Below are 18,148 nucleotides of genomic sequence, written 5' to 3'. Positions count from 1 at the left end.
AACGAAATATCCCTGATGAATACAGATGCAAGAGTTCTCAATAAAATAAAAGCAAACTGAATCCAGCAGCACATTAAAAGAACCACTCACGATGATCAAGTAGGATTTATCCCAGGATGCAATGATGGGTCAACGTATGAAAATCAATCAATGTAACATATCACATTAACAGAATGAAAGAAAAAATAATATTATAATCTCAATAGATGTATAAAAGGCATCTGACAAAATTCAGCATCCATTTGTGATTAAAAATTCTTAACTAATTAGACACAGAAGGAAGATACGTCAACTTAACAAAGCCCTTATATATCACAAACCCAGAGTTAACATCAGACACAAGGGTGAAGAATGAAAGCTTTTCCTTTAAGACTTGGAACAAGACAAAGCTGCTCCTATTAAACATAGGAAAGGAAAACTCTAGGGGTGCCTGGCTGCCTCTTGATCTTGGGGTCATGAGTTCAAGCTCCACATTGGGCACAGAGCTTACTTTAAAAAAAAAAAAAAAAAAAAAAAAAAAAAAAAAAAAAAATATATATATATATATATATATATATATAACATTAAAAACTCATTAAAAATAATAAAAGCTTTTAAAAAACTGAAAATTCTAGGGGTGCCTGGATGGCTTAGTCGGTTAAGTGTTCAACTTCGGCTCAGGTCATGATCTCACTGCTTGTGGGCTTGAGCCTTGAGTCAGTTTCTATTCTGACAGGCCAGAGCCTGAAGCCTGCTTCCGATTCTGTGTCTCCTCCTTTCTATGTCCCTCTCCTGCTCATGCTCTCTCTCTCTCTCTCTCTCTCTCTCTCTCTCAAAAACAAATAAACTTTAAAAAAAATGTTTTAAATGCCTAAAAATTCTAGCTAGAGCAATCAGGCAAGAAAAAAATAAAAGTATCAATTAAAAATGAAAAAGTAAAATTGTCTCTATTTGCGGATAACATGGTTTATATATAGAAAATCCTAAACACTCAAAAAATATTAGATTTAATGTATTTAGTAGAGCTGCAACATACAAAAGTGACATATAAAACCAGTAGCATTTCAATACACTAACAAAGAATTTTCTGTGAAAGAAATACAGAAATTGATCCAACTTACAATAGCATCAAAAACAACAAAATGCCTAGTAAATAATTTAACCAACAAGATGAAAGATCTCCACTCTGAAAACCATAAAACACTGGTAACAGAAATCAAAGAAAACACACTTAGACAGGAAGGTATCTTGCATTTATGGGCTGAAAAAATTAATACTGTTACAACGTCATTACTACCAAAATCCAGCTATAGATCAATGCTATCCCTATTAAAATTCAGTGGCATCTTTTATAAAAGTAAAAAAGCACATTTAAACTTAATATGGAATAACAAATGATTCTCAATAGCCAAAGAAATTCTGAGAAAGAACATCAAAGCAGAATTTACCACACTTCCTGATTTATAGTTTACTATAAAACTATAGTAATCAAAACAGTATGGTACTAGCATGAAAGCAAGTAAACCAATAAAACAGAATCAAAAGCTGAGAAATAAACCAAAGCATTTTACGGTCAACTAATATTTTACAAGGGTGCCAAGAATACTCAGTGGAGAAAAGACAAGTCTCTTCAGTAAATGGTGCTGGGATCACTGGATATTCACATAAGAATGAAACTGAACCCCTATCTTATGCCACTCACAAAAATTAACTCAAATGGATTAAAGATTAAAATGTTTAAGACCTGACACCATAAAATTCTAGAAGAAAACTTAGGGAAAAAACTCCTGGACACAGTCTTTGGAAAGGACATTTTTTTGGATAGGACACCTCAAGCACAAGCAACAAAATAAAAAATAAACAAGTGTGACTACATCAATCTAAAAAGCTTCCATTCAGCAAAAGAAACTATCAATGAAATGACAACCTGTAGAATGGAATATTTTCAAACAAACATACCTGGTAAGGGTTTAATATCCAAAATATATAAAGAACCTATACAACTCAACACACATACCCATACACACACACACAATCCAATTTAAAAATGGGTAAAGAACGTACACAGACATTTTCCCAAAGTAGATATAAAAAAGATCAAAGATACATGAAAAGATGGTCAACATCACTAGTCAGAAGGAAAATGTGAAGTAAAACAACAATGAACTATCATTAGAGGGGTCATCATCAAAAAGACGAGAGATAACAAATCTTGCTACGGATGTAGAAAAAAGGTAACACTTGTGTATTCATTGGGGGACTGCAAACTGGTAGAGAGACTATGGAAAACAGTATAAGGTTCATCAAACAATTAAAAATGGGACTACCATATGATCTAACATTCCACTTCCAGGAATACATCCAAAGGAAATGAAAACACTAACTCAAAAAGATTATCTGCACATCCACATTCATAGGAGCATTATTTACAATAACCAAGACACAGAAACAAACTAAAGTGTCCACTGATGAATGAACAAAGAAGAAGTGAAAGAGAGAGAGAGGAGAGAGAGAGAGAGAGAGAGAGAGAAAAGAGAGGAGAGAAGAGAGAGAGAGATAGAGAGAGGAGAGGAGAGGAGAGGGGAGGGGAGGGGAGGGGAGGGGAGAGAGAGAGAGAGAGAATATGGAATACTATTCACCCATTAAAAATGAGGAAATCCTGGGATGTCTGGGTCACTCAGTCGGTTGAGCATCCAATTCTTGATTTCAGCTCAGGTCATGATTCCTGGGTTGTGGGATCAAATCCTGCATCGGACTCCACACTGAGCATGGAGCCTGCTTGAGATTCTCTCTCTCTCCCTCTGCCCCTCTCCCCTGCTTGTGCACTCTCTCTCAAAAAATAAAATAAAATAAAATAAAAATAAAAAAAATAAAATAAAATCCTACCATTTGCAACAACATAGATGAAAGTTGAAGGCATTACACTAAGTGCAGTAAGTCAGACAAAGACAAATACTGCATAATCTCACTTATATGTAGAACCCAAAAAACACAAAACCCAAACTCATAGAAAAAGATATCAGAAATATAGTTACCAGAGGCAGAAGAAAGAGAGGGAGTTGAAGGAAGGGGGTCAAAAGGTGAAAACTTCCAGTCACAAGATAAATAACTACTAAGGACGTAAATATACAACATGATGATGATAGCCAACACTGCTGTATGATATACAAGAAAGTTAAGAGAGTAAATCCTAAGAGTTCTCATCATGAGGAGAATTGTTTTTTCCTTTTCTTTTCTTCATTATTTTATTTACATTGTATCTATATGAGATAACAAATTGTCAGCTGAACCTATTGTGATAATCATTTTACAGAATATGTAAATGAAACCATCCTCCAGTATATCTTAAACTTATATGGTGATGTATGTCAATTATTTCTCAATAAAAGTGGAAGAGAAATAAAGAATAAAATTAAAAAAGAAAATGCCTTTCAAGAATCATGATCCCTGGGGAAGTTTTACCTAATTCTTCCATAGTAACTGTCAAATCTTTCTTTTAACATGTATTTAAATACTTCTACAACAGAATTTAGCAAAAGGCATTGTAATTGCAGGCTTATTTATTAGTTGCCAATACTAGTATATGAGCATCTATAATTATTTGCCGAGTAAAATAGTTTTAGGAGTATTTAATGTCAAATGAAGTTATTAAGACCCTATTCTCCCTCTTCTGTAATGTTAACAAGGCAGACACTGGTTCCTGGTTACTAGTTCAAATACTTCCCCAAGTGATAGCATCAGTCTCTCAACACTAGCCAGAACACTGTAAAGAAACATTCCTAAAAAATAATTTTGCTCAGAATACAAATTCAAATAGCAGCTAAACACACCTTTTAATCCATTCCCTGGGTGTTTAGTCCTATTAAACGAAAATCCACTCCCACAAAAACAGACACAATGTAGTCCACTCATCATTTCCTCAATTTACTTTTAGCTTTTAATTCTCTCTCTTCAATCCATTTTCTCCCTTGTAACTTTCTTTTAATCTCTGTACTTACTTCACTTTTCTATCTTACTAGTAAATTTATTTTCCTTGAACTCATCTATCTCTGCTCTTTAAAAGGAAACATTACTTTCTCCCTCTCTCTACTTTTTCATCACATTGCAACACAGAACAAAACTTGTTCTCCCTCTCCTTTATGACCGGGCCATGACATAAGAAAGATAACATAGACATCTAAGTCTGATTATTGGGCTCTACAAATATAATTACATTAATAGGAAGTCAAAGTAGGTGTCTGTTTTCCTTAATTCTGCTAATAAAATCACTAGTTTACTTTTGCCAAATTCAGCCTTACCATTCGAAAAATAAAGACCAGATTTTCATCATAAAGCATGTAACCAGGAAGAAAACCATAAAATAATTAAATATTGACATATTTGTAATAATTAAGCTCCACTTTATTACTGACCACAAAAACAATACAGTCCCCAAAAATATAAGTTTCAATGGCAAAAACAGAGTAAGATTTTAAGGTAAAATATAAATGGATATAAAAGAGATTACCTTCCTTCATTGACAAGTTCAATAAAAGCAAGGCCTGCATTCTTCTGGATAGAATTCTGCCACTCCTAAAAAATAAAAACAAAACAAACAAGAAAAAAGGCAGAAAACAGCTGAACAAATAATACTCAGTAGATTAATTTTTTAAAACAACAATTATAAAAAACATCACCCATATCAATTTCATACCTTAGCCCTTAAAAGGAAAAGTTTTGTTAAATGTGCTGCCGACCCAATGCAGCCCTGTGAACACATGAATAGTTGATATTCACAATTAAGCTAAACAAGTTAGCAACAATTTGATTCTATATAAACCAAAAAAGCCTAACTATATTTATCTTGACCTTTTTGTTTTATATCATTATATACTACTAAATCAACTGAAACAGTTATGAATTGGAAAGGAAGGTAGCACAGACCAAAGAGAGAGGTTTTGTGTCTTTAAGAGATGCATCACCCCAAATAAGAGAGAGACAAAATTAAATAGTGTGGTATACTAATAAACAGCACACACCCAACCACAAAAATTGATGATTAATGACTGAGAAAGGGACAAAAAAGATCAGTGAATTTGGCTAGATTACTTCTGAGCTGGAAAACTACAGTTCACTAGGCTATGAGTTAGCAAAAGATAGTATAAATCTATTATATTCTTTATGAATAATTATCCTTGAAAAGCCTAGGAAGGAAATAAATCAGGAGAATATATACAAATGAGTATTTTTTAATCTTCATCTCCAACCATATGTAAAATAAATATTAATCCAATAAGGCTGGGCCTACAACAATTGAAAAGTAGCTAGATTTGAAAAACGTTTATGTATGTGCCCATGTCTGTATGTGTATGTGTGAAATGCTGGCAGAGTTGAGAAATGCCAAGATATGTATGTATGTGCGTATGTGTATGTACATGTATATCTATTTTTAAAGAACCAGAAATATATCATCTTTATGGTCCTTAAAACAAAGGAGCCCTTTACATTCTACCTAGATAATATACCTCAAGTGATCTTTTTTGTTTTATAAACTCAAAACAAAAGACAATATTTGGCTACTTACCATTACTACCAAATATATTCATATGTTCTGAATGTAATACCATTTAAGAGTTCTAAAGTCCATGTATTTTCACCTCTAATGACTATTCTGTGTCACTCCAAATTCCTATTTTTTTGGTGGGTAGCCAGGGTGGGGGGGTGCTCATCCTTTCTCTTCTACTTTCTCCTTTTTATCCCTAATTTTGTATTGCTTCCTGTTATGTTTTGAAAAACCCAAGGTGGTTTCTAGGACTGAAATGGTTGTATACCACAATTTTTGTTATAAGGTTCTATTTCATGAATAGTGTCAGTAAGGACATACTAACAGAACATATATGGTAGAATGAAAAGTAGATATAAAGTCACTTAGAAATCTAGCAGTAGTAATTGACTAGATCTAGGAGAGAAGATGAAGCAATGTGCTGTTAAGAGCCATGAACAAGAAGCCATGAGATCTATATTCTCACACTGATTCTGACACTGACAGGATATGTCCATGGACAGATCACTTTATATCTCTAGGTCTTAGATACTCCCTTAAAAAATTAGCTCTATTATTTTAGGATTCAGTAACTTATGAACATTTTGAAATGACTCATGAGCCTACAGTCTATACTCTCTCAAAATTCACGATTACCACCCAGCTGAAACAATAAAGATCTCGTATTTCCTTCACTGAGGTAAACCAACTCAAGCATAAATAGGAATACCTCATAATTTAAAACCCTTTTCCTTCCAGCAAAATGAAACTGACAGCACAAAGCAATGAAATCAAATTCCATTAAGAAGTAAATCCCTAAGAGAAGAGCATGTGTGGAATCCTCTACTCTTCTTAGAAATACAAAGAGGAAAATAGAAAAAAAGCAGAAACCACAGGTAAGATCTTCTCCTGCTGCAGAAGATCCCACACCTTACTTTTGAAGCACAGCAAAGGGAGATATCAAGTCTAAAAAGTTGCCCTAAACCTAGTAATGTAGAGGAATAGTAGATAGAGACAGACATAATGGCCAGATGGACCTAAATTAGCCTTGACATATCTCATGCCATAGGAAGAGTCAGAAAATTATTCTAGAAAGATGTACACTAAATAAGGCTTTGAGGGGATGAGAAGAACACAGCTAGACAGTAGGGAATCCTTGCTGATAGACAGTAGGGAATCAGAAGGGATGGTGACGCCTCAGAGGATGCCACAGTCAAGGAACAGAACCATATGCTTACTTCTCAGCTGTTAGACCCAACATAGCACTATCAGCAAGCCGCTTAGAAATTTGATATAGCACCAGATTATGAGGAGGCAAGACCTTAAACTGAGTTTCCATTCAGATCATTTAACCTGAAGGAAAATCTGAAAATGAAAATTAACCTTATTAAAAAGAGAATAAAGGAAATTACTTTTCTTGCTAGAAAAAAAAAAGGAGGGGAGAAAAGCAAGAAAATACGTTGTATGTATTTAAAACATTTTATTTTAAAAAGTATTACTAGTATTTTTTTTCTCAAATCCATCTTGCCTGATCTAAAACTACAACAGGTGGACATTTCTATCATATAGCTCATACAAAACTCACAACTCCACATGGATGAAATAGGTAACACTAGAGAGACTTAAGTTTTAAGTAGACACGTAAATATCAATTTGATTCTATTTTCATTAATGTATACAAACTAATCTTAATTATAAGGTAAAATCAGGAATATGCCATTTATATTTCACAAACATTTTTAACAGCATGATTCAGGTCATTAGAAAACTAGTTCAAGTTGGTACAACTACAGAAAATTCAACATCTAAAGATTTTTATGACATGAACTTAAATTGGTGTGCCACATAAAATATTTCTTTTAAGTTAAAACAAATTAGACATGAAGGTACATATAAAAGCAGAAGAATCCAATTTTTACAGAAACTCAGAGACACGGATTTATTACTGCTAATACATTAGATTTCTTGCTTTCCCAAACATCATCTATAAACCCAATCTGTTAACTTACAATAGCTGTTACCCAATCACCTGGAGTAAAATTTTTTCACTAGTTAAAAAATAACTAGGGGCGCCTGGGTGGCGCAGTCGGTTAAGCGTCCGACTTCAGCCAGGTCACGATCTCGCGGTCCGTGAGTTCAAGCCCCGCGTCGGGCTCTGGGCTGATGGCTCAGAGCCTGGAGCCTGTTTCCGATTCTGTGTCTCCCTCTCTCTCTGCCCCTCCCCCGTTCATACTCTGTCTCTCTCTGTCCCAAAAATAAATAAACGTTGAAAAAAAAAATTTTTTTTTAAATAAAAAAAAAAATAACCCAGATGATAATAATCTGAAGCTGATAAGAATAGAAAATAATTTGAAAAAATTTTTTTTACCATTTATTTATTTTTGAGAGAGACAGAGAGACAAAGACAGAGTGTAAGCGGGAGAGGGGCAGAAAGACAGGGAGACACAGAATCTGAAGCAGGCTCTAGACTCCACACTGTCAACACACATCCCAATGCGGGACTTGAACTCACCAACCATGAGATCATGACCCAAGCTGAAGTAGGATGCTTAACTGACTCAGCCACCCAGGCACCCCAAAAATAAAATTTTTTTAATAAATCTAGCTATTAGTCAAAGCCAACAAGTTTTTTCCATACTAAAACACTGTCAGGGCACCTAGGCGGCTCAGTCGGTTAAGCATCCGACTTTAGTTCAGGTCATTATCCAGTGGTTCGTGGGTTTCAACCCCTCATTGGGCTCTGTGCTAACTGCTAGGAGCCTGGAGCCTGCTTCCAATTCTGTGTCTCCCTCTCTCTGTCTGCCGCCCCCCCAAACAATAAACATGAAAAATTTTTTAAATAAATAAAACACTGTATACAACCCTTTAAGAAAGTTGCCAAATCTGAAAAGATTTCATTAATCATGCTATCCTAAAGCATTTTTTCCACTTCTGAGGCAATTATCAAAGAAGGTGTTAGTCTAAACAATATCATAAACCACAGCTCAATACAACCTTTAGTGAGTTTTAATAGTTGAAAGAAAAGCTTAACAGTTATCATCTTTCATGATGATTTCAATATTTCATCACAGTATTTACAATTATATAGTGATGCAAAATGCTAGTACATTTAAAGGTCTTGGTTATTCTTTTCCCAAAGGTATGGATGAAAAACGCGTTAAAAGCCTCAAATCCAACCACTAATGCAACTAAGTAATTTCAAAACACATTTCAGCACTTTGGAGAGGAAGGACTCAAAACACAAGTGAGTCAATAATTTCATACCTGTTCTAAGCTGTATTTAATTGACTATCACTTCCTAAGGCCATAATTGTTGATTAGTCAATTTTTACTAAAATATACTCTTAGCTAACTAATGCTCTTAAGTCATGTAACATCAACAACAAAGAAAATATACATTAGTGAAATCTATAAACTATAGTGTTCTACCAAATTTCAAATACATGCTTTTGATGGTAAAAGTCTTTTCTTAAGTTGGAGTTTATTTAAAAAAAAGAAAAAAGAGTTTACTTAATAACCAAATTTAAGTATATTCCTTCCTACATCAACAAACAAATATAGAGAGAAGGGGCAACAATTAACATGCTACATATTAATTTATATTATTTTAATACAATTGTAACTTCTTTAAAGTGAACTTGACAGCTTTCTATAAATTCAATAACCCCCCCACACAACATATTTTAGCATTTGAATATACTACGTAAATTTACCTAGATTTTAAAAGTAATTCCCAAATAGTACCATGTTCTAAAGTAAATAAAGTCAGGCCACAGATTGTCAAGATAGACTACATATACTACAAGGTGCCACTTTTTCTTTTTGAGGGGAGATCAAGCCATCAATGTTGACATTAAATGTAGTATCAACTTGGGGCACCTGGGTGGCTCAGTCAGTTAGGCGGCCAACTTCAGCTCAGGTCATAATCTCACAGTTTGTGAGTTTGGTACCCACATAGGGCTCTCTGTTGTCCGTGTGAAGCCCACTTCAGATCCTCTGTCCCCCACCCCACCCGACCCCTTGCTCTCTCTCTGTCCCTCCCCAGCTTGCACATGCACACGGACGCAAACTCTCTCATTCTCAAAAATAAACATCAAAAACAAAATGTAGCACTAACTTTTTATTCTGGTAAGCTCATCACTAAATTTTTACTCTAAAAAAAGGAAAAAGGTATTAATGAGTGACATTAGGTTAAACACAGTAAAAGAACAAATATAATAAAGAAAAAATAGTACAAAGATAAAAAATAGAGACAACAGCAAGGAGAGAGGGTAAAAAATTTCTCTACAACCTAGGTAAAATCAACTTGAGGAAGCAAATCAATGCTTGTAACATAATTCTAAAAAGCCCAAGAACTGAAGTCACAGAGTACATATGAAGATGGTTGAGAAATAGGGATAAAAATAGTTTAAACGAATGAAAAGTAATATATAAAACAAAGAATTCCAGATCCTCTCCCCATACTGTATGTCATTCCCACCATGGTAAAACAAACACAAGTTTACTTTTCAGAGAAGTGAACTTCGGGACACTGTAAAAACCCTCACTGTAAAAAAAACAAAAAAACCAAAAACAAACAAATAACTTGAAAGTATGCTTACTGAACTATGAGACTCCAAAGCAATATTAAGACATTTTCTCTAATAAAAATGAGAATCCATAATATTTAACAGTCTATCAATGGCAAAGGCAGCTCATTCATCACCAGTCGACAACTTGCACGCAGCTGTGTGGGCTTTTTGTGCATTACACTTAAATGTGAGCAGATAGCAAAGGATTACTGGTCATTACAGGAAAAGACTCATTTGAATGACAGACATCAAAGAAATGAAAGAAAAGACTCACAGAAAAGAGCCAATATTGTTAAGGGCTGTGGAGAGTAAGAATAAAGAAAAATACAATTAATATAATTAGAAAGATAAAAATTTCCATGTAAAACAATCAGGGCAGAGATTTTGTCTTATTCTCTGGTATCTCTTGCCCCTGTATTAGAATTCTCCAAAGAAACAGAACAAATAGTATGGAGACATAAATCTTAGTAATTTAAAGAAACGGGTCACACAATTGTGGACAGTAACACGTTCCAAGATCTATAGGGTTGAGTTTGTAAGCTGGAGACCCAGGAAAGCCAATGGTATAGTTATACCCCAAGTCAAAAAATCTAAGAATCAGGAAAACTAATGGTGTATTTCTAGTCTGAGGCCAAGAGGCTCAAAACCCAAAAAGAGCCAGTGTTTCAGTTCAAGCCCAAAAGCAGGAAAAAGCTGAGGTTCTAGTTCCAAAGCAGTCAAGCATGTGAAATCTCTCTTACATGGGAGATGGTAATACTTTTTGTTCTAGTCAGGCCTTTAACTGACTGGATGAGGCATACCCACAATAGGTAGGGCAATCTGCTCTGCATGGCCTACCATTTAAATGTTAATCTCATCCAGAAACCCGCCCACAAAAAAATCCAGAAAAATATTTGAACAAATATCTAGAGACCCATGGTTCAGTCAAACTGACACATTATAATTTGGCTATCTTTGGCTATGTAATGGTTATAACCATTATAAAAAGGTTAATTTTATACCATCAAAGCTCTTGTCTCCCCCAACAAAAAAGCCAGCAAACTAGAAAATGCTTTTAGAAATTAAAAGTATACCAAATAAAAATTCTGAGAGTATTGGAAGATGTTGAGGAAGCCTCTCAGAAAGTAAAATAAAAGATAAAATGAAGGAAAAACAGATGGGAATGGATATGAAAATCAGAAAATTTAATCCAGATAGTTCAACATCAAACTAACAGGAGTTCTAGAAACAAAATTAGAAAAAACAGGCAGCAAGAAATTCCCACAGAAATAATTCAAGAAAATTTCTCTGAACACAAGTATATACTTTTTTCAGACTAAAAAGGTTTACATAAAATGACAAAGATAATGAATTTAAAAGATCCACCCACATCAAGGCATAATGTAGTAACAACAATTTTTAAGGTAATAAAAATACTAAAAGCTACCAGGGAAAAAAATTTGGAGATTATAATTTTCAGTCTCTCATACTAATATCCAAACAAGCTATCGATCAAGTATAAAGGTTAAAATAAGAAAAGAAAAAGTTTCACACAAGCAGGGTCTAAAAAATTCTACCCCTCATGCATTCTTTCTCAAGAAGCTGCAAAGGAAGTGCCTCATCAAAATTAATACAGACACCCCATTATCATCCTCCATACCTATCCTGCTTTAATTTTCTGATGGCATACTAATTACCCACCAAATTCTTTCCTGCCTTTCCCTTTGTTTTATTCTCTACTACACTCCCACTTTTCAAATTTAAAAGTCACTGTGAGACACAGAAGATAGACACTGCAGCATAAGAGAGAATAGGAAAATTCTAGGTTGCGAAAAGAAACCTCCAGATAACAACTTTCTACAGACCTAAAGAGTAACCAATTCAGATTGGAACATAAAAATAGAGAAGTACAGGTACTACTTCTCTAAGAAAAAAAATTGAATCAATAGATAACAGGTGTGTTTGATCACACTGGCAGAAATTTTATGATTTTAGTGGACAGTTTAGAAATAAATTTGTAGTGGGCACACAAATTTAAATAAACAAAAAAGTAGGAAATTATTAATTTCAAAAGGGAAAAATGAAAGGAGAGAAAAATAAGTGAGAAGAAGGAAGAAGAGGAGAAAGAAAAGGTAATTCTGAGTTACATTTTGTAGCTTTGTTGTGACTAATTACATTGTCATAAAAATGCAAATGATAAGTATGGTTTTAACAAAATATTATAATGTATCTGTACTGGAAACAACAGAAGACATGAAATGGAAAGAAAGAACAATATAAAGTAACTCAAAGGTCATCTTCCATGGAAGACATTACTAGATAATGTCTAAAATAGAAAAATCAAGAAACAGCTATTATATCATTTAGAAATATGAAGATAACTGGCAGAGTCAACGACTAAGATTTAGTGAATATGGCCCCTTGCAGAAAGTAAGAATCAAGGGGGAGAGGCAAAACAGAGGCCAGGAACTGTTGTTTTTCAGTTTAAGTATTATGTCATTGTTAGACTTTTTAACAATATACATTTTCTTTGAAAAAAAATTATATTAAAAATTGTATACTAACTAGACAATAGGTATTTATCCAAAATATTGTGAAATAGCTTTAAATAACCAAACAACCCTTCAAGTTTCACAAATACAGGTATCAAAACTGTGAAAAAATTTATCATAAACCATTAAGAATTACTTTTTTAAAAGTCAGTATTCTACACCTTACCAAATGAAATTAATTTTATCTCTACTCCTTTTGACAGTAAAATATTCTTTTCTGTAAGTATTGATGTAAGGATGCAAAATTAATTTCAATTAAACAAAGGAATGAAGAATAATTTGTTAACAAAAACCTAAACTCATATAAACTATTTCATTTTCCCTGTAAAAATATACAAAAATTTAAAGGCTTGTGCTCTTCAATGAAATATCAATATTAATATTTTAAGATGTTGTTACAGTTATGTATGCCTTTGTAAAGTAAATCAAATTGGTTGGATGTAGCTCCAATTCCCTAAGTAGATGACAGAAACACTAGTAGAAGTCAAGGGAGGAGGCCACAGAGGAGAGCTCAAATAACGAAGGGAATGTATTAACACAAAATTGGAAACCACATTATACACAGGACTAAAGGTCAAAACTAGAGAAAACTTGTTCATGGTCAAGATATAGTAATCTTAAGTGCTCAAAGTAAACGATCAAGAACTTTTCAACAGTGTTTGCGCTTTATGTCAGCACTCTCTCAACAGCTTATCTAACACAAATCCGAGTAACCACATACCAGGAAAGAGTATGGCATAATAGTAAAGGACAGGTTTTTATTCCATTGTCTCTTTAGAGGGTAAAACAAATCATTACCCAAAATAGAATAAAATATTGTCCTGTGGAAAGTTTTGGTTTCAATGATTTCTATAATCATAAACTATTAAAATGTACATCTACTTTGTACAAATATTATGATTCAATTTATAAATGAAATATACATACAGATAACTACAAAGAACACAGAAAAAAATCTATTAAAGTTGAATTAGCAAATGGTTCAATTTTACAATTGCTTTTTTAACAAATATTTTTGAATGTGTACTAAATGCAAAGAATTGAATATTGAGAATGCATTTACTGGATTTACAAAGTAAAGAATGCAAAAGTTTAAAAATCCAAAACATTGAGATAACCATGCAATCAATTATGCAAGTGCTATAAATATAGTTTTAAGTTATTTGTAAATAATAAGAAAACAACAGTCCCCTTGCTGTTGTGTTTAAGCATACATTAAAATTAATACATTTACAAGTCCCTGTAAATCTATTTTTAAACTTTTTCAGGAAAAACATACTCCCCAGCGAATAATGATCCTTCGAGTAACTTCCAAACTGGAATCAATTTAGCCAAGATCTTTTACTAATCAATACAGAAAGCTTGATTTCAATAAAGGTGACAAAAGTTGCTCTAACCCTTTCCAGCTACAAGCTCTCAACAGATGATCATCATTAAGCTTATATCAGGGCTTCACATTCAGGAGCGATATAAATGTGTCCTATTAGTACATGGTCAGTCTATTTGGCAACTCCAGTTCTCCAGACATATGGCAATTGCTGCCCTTTGAGGTCTGAAGTCAAGTCTTTAGGGAATCTCATAGCCTGCATTGAAATTACAGGGAGTGTTCATTAGAGACTGCTGGAGAGGAAACATGAAAGACTTCCATTAAAACTATATAAAACGGCTAATTATTTTTAAAAGATTTTTAAACCCTCTAGTGTACTCAGCAACAATAAAAAATATTTACCAACTGAATTATTTTTAAAAGCACTGCTTTCAGGACATGGGTGAAAATAGCTTTCTTCATGCCTTCCCATTCCCCACACCTCAATACACCTAACAATCATTTTATAAGAATAATCAAGATTTTGTATGATGGGAGAGAAAATTATATTTGCCTCTAAACTCCTTCTACAGATCACTGTAAACATTTATGAAATGAAGGAATTTTTAGGAGAAAGTTTTGTTTTCTATTAATTAGTTTTAAATAACATATACTGTGAACTTAAACTCAGCCAGACATACATGTTTCTTTTTAAATGCTTCTTTTTTTATCCAAAAGTCTGCCTTTATTGCATTTTATTCCATCTTAAACTAATAAACATAAAAAGTAATAAGGACAGAATAACATAAATTACTAGTCATTTGTAAAATGGCATTTATCAGATAATATTATGGAAAATATATGAAGATTCAAATGTTTAAAAATTTTGTAAATGTCAATAAATTAACAGAGAAGTACAAAGAAATTTCATGTCTGTGCTTTCTCAGAATTTTGAAAGATATAAAAAGGATAAATATTTTCCAACTAAGGCTGCCATTTTAACTTTTAAAATGTATAGCCACTTTTTAACATGAGAGAACGACTATTTGTTAAGGTTCACAACAATACTACTACAGAATATTTATTTCAGTAACTAATCTATAAAATGTTACACAAAATTCATTAGCTTGCCTCAATCATTTCTTGAATTCACATATATGTTTGATTTCTGACAGCCTAATTCCAAAAAAGTAATTACAACCTCAATCCATATGTAAAAAAGATAACAGAAACCAAGTACGTTAAACCAGTTTAAAAGAATAAAAATCTAAAGAAAACAGATTACGAATGATTTATATGAATGCCTAGTGCTGAAGTTAATTACAAGTAACCCAATAAAATAGTGCCTTTATTATTGTACAGCAAGTAATAGCTCTAGATGTAAAAACCAGAACTCTTTCTGCTGACTTTTGCATGCCCAATCCCACAGCACACAACATTAAGAATTAAACATGTAGTAAATAAGGCATATAGAAAACAGCAGTTTTAAAGTAAAAACTGAAAACTCTCCTGCTGTTTAACCATTTGGGATCTTCCACTCTAGTAGTGACCACAGTAAACCGATACTATGTATTCACTGAGTAAATTCTTAATGTTAATATAAAGTGAGATTTGAACTTCAGTGCAGTTTTACATCACGTGGAAAATAAATAACTGCAAAACCACATTTATTTTAACATTCATTAGGGGCAAATAACTTTTCTTTTATGCTTATGCTATGAAATGATGGTATCTCAGAATAAAATTTTTCCAAATCTCATGCTATTATCAACCTACAAAGTTTTGGTCTTGATTTTAAAAGACACATATATTGCATGCTACAATAACATGTTAATAGTTCTCAACAGCCACAACTTGTAGCCAATCATAGTATACTTGATGACTTCTGGTGAAGAGGAATAAGACTTTTCAGTCCAGAATGATTCCTTAACTCTTTCAAATATTTATCAATGCACCAGTAAGATTTTAGCTGACAGCAGCTTTAAGTATAATGCAAAAGTCCTAAGATATATTGGGATAAAAATCATCATGTAGATCATTCTTTGACCTACAACATAACTGAAACAGTGATACAATGAAATACTTGATAGTCCAGTTGCTGCGCAAATAAACCAGGACTGATGAAACAAATAATCAATAGTACATCTCTGTGGCAGTATATTATTCCTATCAATTCCTTCTCTATTAGAAATACATGCAATATTAGCTTCTTTTACTTTTTTGGGGGTGGAGGTGGGTCAATAACTTCACAAACTGGCACTGGTCTCTTCTACTATGGTGAAACATTTTAAAGGTGGTACTCCCGGTCTCTTTGATTTCTCAATAGTACCTGATTCAATTTTCCAATAACAAACCTGCAAATCCTTGTTAAGGAAATCATAACACTGTTAGGTGAAGGCCTGAGGAGGACTGCACTAAGAACACTTAAGACATCATCAAAGCATTACTAGACAAACTGTCACAAACTTAAAGTCTCTTCCCTCACAGTTCTGGAGGCCACAGTCCAAAATCAGTTTCACTGAACACTAGAATCAGTGTCAGCAAAGCTCCTCTCCTTCCGGAGGCTCTAGGGGAGAAGGTGTTCCTTGCCCTTCCCCGCTTTGGTGGCTGTCAGCATTCTTTGGCTTGTGGCCACATTGCTCTCTGTTCCATCTTCACACTCCCCTCTGTGTGCCTCTCTCTTAATATCCATCTGGTTATCACTTATAAAAATAGATATAATGGCCTTTAGGGCCCACCCAGACAATTCAGTAGTGTCGCCTCATCTCAAAATCCTCAACTGAATCACACACAAAATATCTTTTTTTCCAAATATGGTAACATTCACGGATTCCAGGGATTTGACATGGATAATTTTGAGGAGCCTATCACACTAGAGAAATCAAATTAAAAGAACAAAAACAGCAAGTTGAAGTTCAAAAAATTTAAGATTCAGAGAAATAAAAACATTTTTTAAAAAAATTAGTATATCATGACAAGAGGTGGAAAAATTTTAAGCAAGTCAACACCTCAAAGTGTTGGCTCTAACAGTGACTGAGTTGTGATTGGTTTTGTTTTCAGTTCCAAAAAAATCAGTTTAACTTACAAAATATAAAGCCTATCAAGCTACATGAAACTGAAAGCTGAGCCACTGAGCTACTAGTAACAAGCAGACATCATAAATAGCTACTTCTTACAATTAATTAACAGAGAAGTAAAGACAGCACTGCCAAATATTTGAATAAGTAAGGCAGCAGTCCAGAGGTGGAAAAAGGAATAAGAAAAAGAAAGCTTCTTAAAAAAAATTCTCCCATTATTTTACTTTATTGCTAGTGACCAAACTCCTTTTTTCCTTAACTTACAGTACTAGCAGATAGGACCCTATTCTCACAAATTAGACTTGTGCTACAAAACAACAATGAGTCTTTTGAATAGATATGCATGTGAGACAACTCTGAAAGATTAAGCGAATGTATAAGCTTCCTTAGGTAAAGGAATAGATCATCTTTCCTACAAAAAAGAAACAAGAAACCAAAAGGAAATTTGCCCTCGATTATGTAGTAACTGGTAACGAGAATAAACTGACAAACCGAGAGACCCAGTAAGGCAATACCACTGTTTTGGGGGTCCTGGCTGGATCAGTCGTTGGAGCATGGGACTCTTGATCTTGGGGTTGTGGGTTTGAACCCCATGTTGGGTATAGAGATTACTTAAAAATAAAAACAATCTTTTATTTAAAAAAAAAAATAGATAATGCGACTGTTTTAATTGAATGCCTAATAAAAATTTAAGTTTCCAAATAATTTTCCAAAATATGTAATTACTATTTGGGGCAGGTGGATGGTTCAGTTCGTTAAGCGTCTGACTCTTGATTTCTGCTCAGGTCATTATCTCACAGTCATGAGATCCAGCCCCACGTCAGGCTCCGCACTGGATGTGGAGCCTGCTTAATATTCGTTCTCCCTCTCCCTCTGCCGCTACCCTGGCACACAAGCATGCACATGCACTCTCACTCTCTGTCTCTCAAAAAATAAAAAACCACACATATATAATTAGTATCAACGAATGCAGTGTGTGTCTAGTATTTAGGACATTAGTATACATTTTCATACTCATTATATGTAAATGCATACTGTAAAAAGGATAGTGTCAGGACAATGTGGAGAATGGGTTTAGGGTTATGGAGCTTGGTTTTTTTGGTAAATTACCAAGAAAATGGCATGATGTCCGTAGCACACATGTCAAATATCTGAATACTATT

The 18,148-nt window shown here is 33.7% G+C and overlaps 1 protein-coding gene across 7 annotated transcripts in view; it reads right to left on the bottom strand.

Annotated features, from left to right (window-relative positions):
- The window catches only part of LRBA (LPS responsive beige-like anchor protein), a 785,650-nt gene that overhangs the window by 495,635 nt on the left and 271,867 nt on the right, over positions 1-18,148 (bottom strand). For all 7 annotated transcript variants that reach the window (XM_045465918.1, XM_045465937.1, XM_045465946.1 and 4 more), the window contains exon 35: positions 4,487-4,551. In XM_045465918.1, coding sequence (XP_045321874.1) covers positions 4,487-4,551 — 65 coding nt within the window. The remainder of the gene's footprint in view (positions 1-4,486; positions 4,552-18,148) is intronic.

The sequence above is a fragment of the Leopardus geoffroyi genome, chromosome B1, assembly GCF_018350155.1.
Source record: "Leopardus geoffroyi isolate Oge1 chromosome B1, O.geoffroyi_Oge1_pat1.0, whole genome shotgun sequence".
In the NCBI taxonomy this organism is placed as follows: Eukaryota; Metazoa; Chordata; class Mammalia; order Carnivora; family Felidae; genus Leopardus; species Leopardus geoffroyi.
This window is presented reverse-complemented; position numbering and strand designations above follow the sequence as displayed.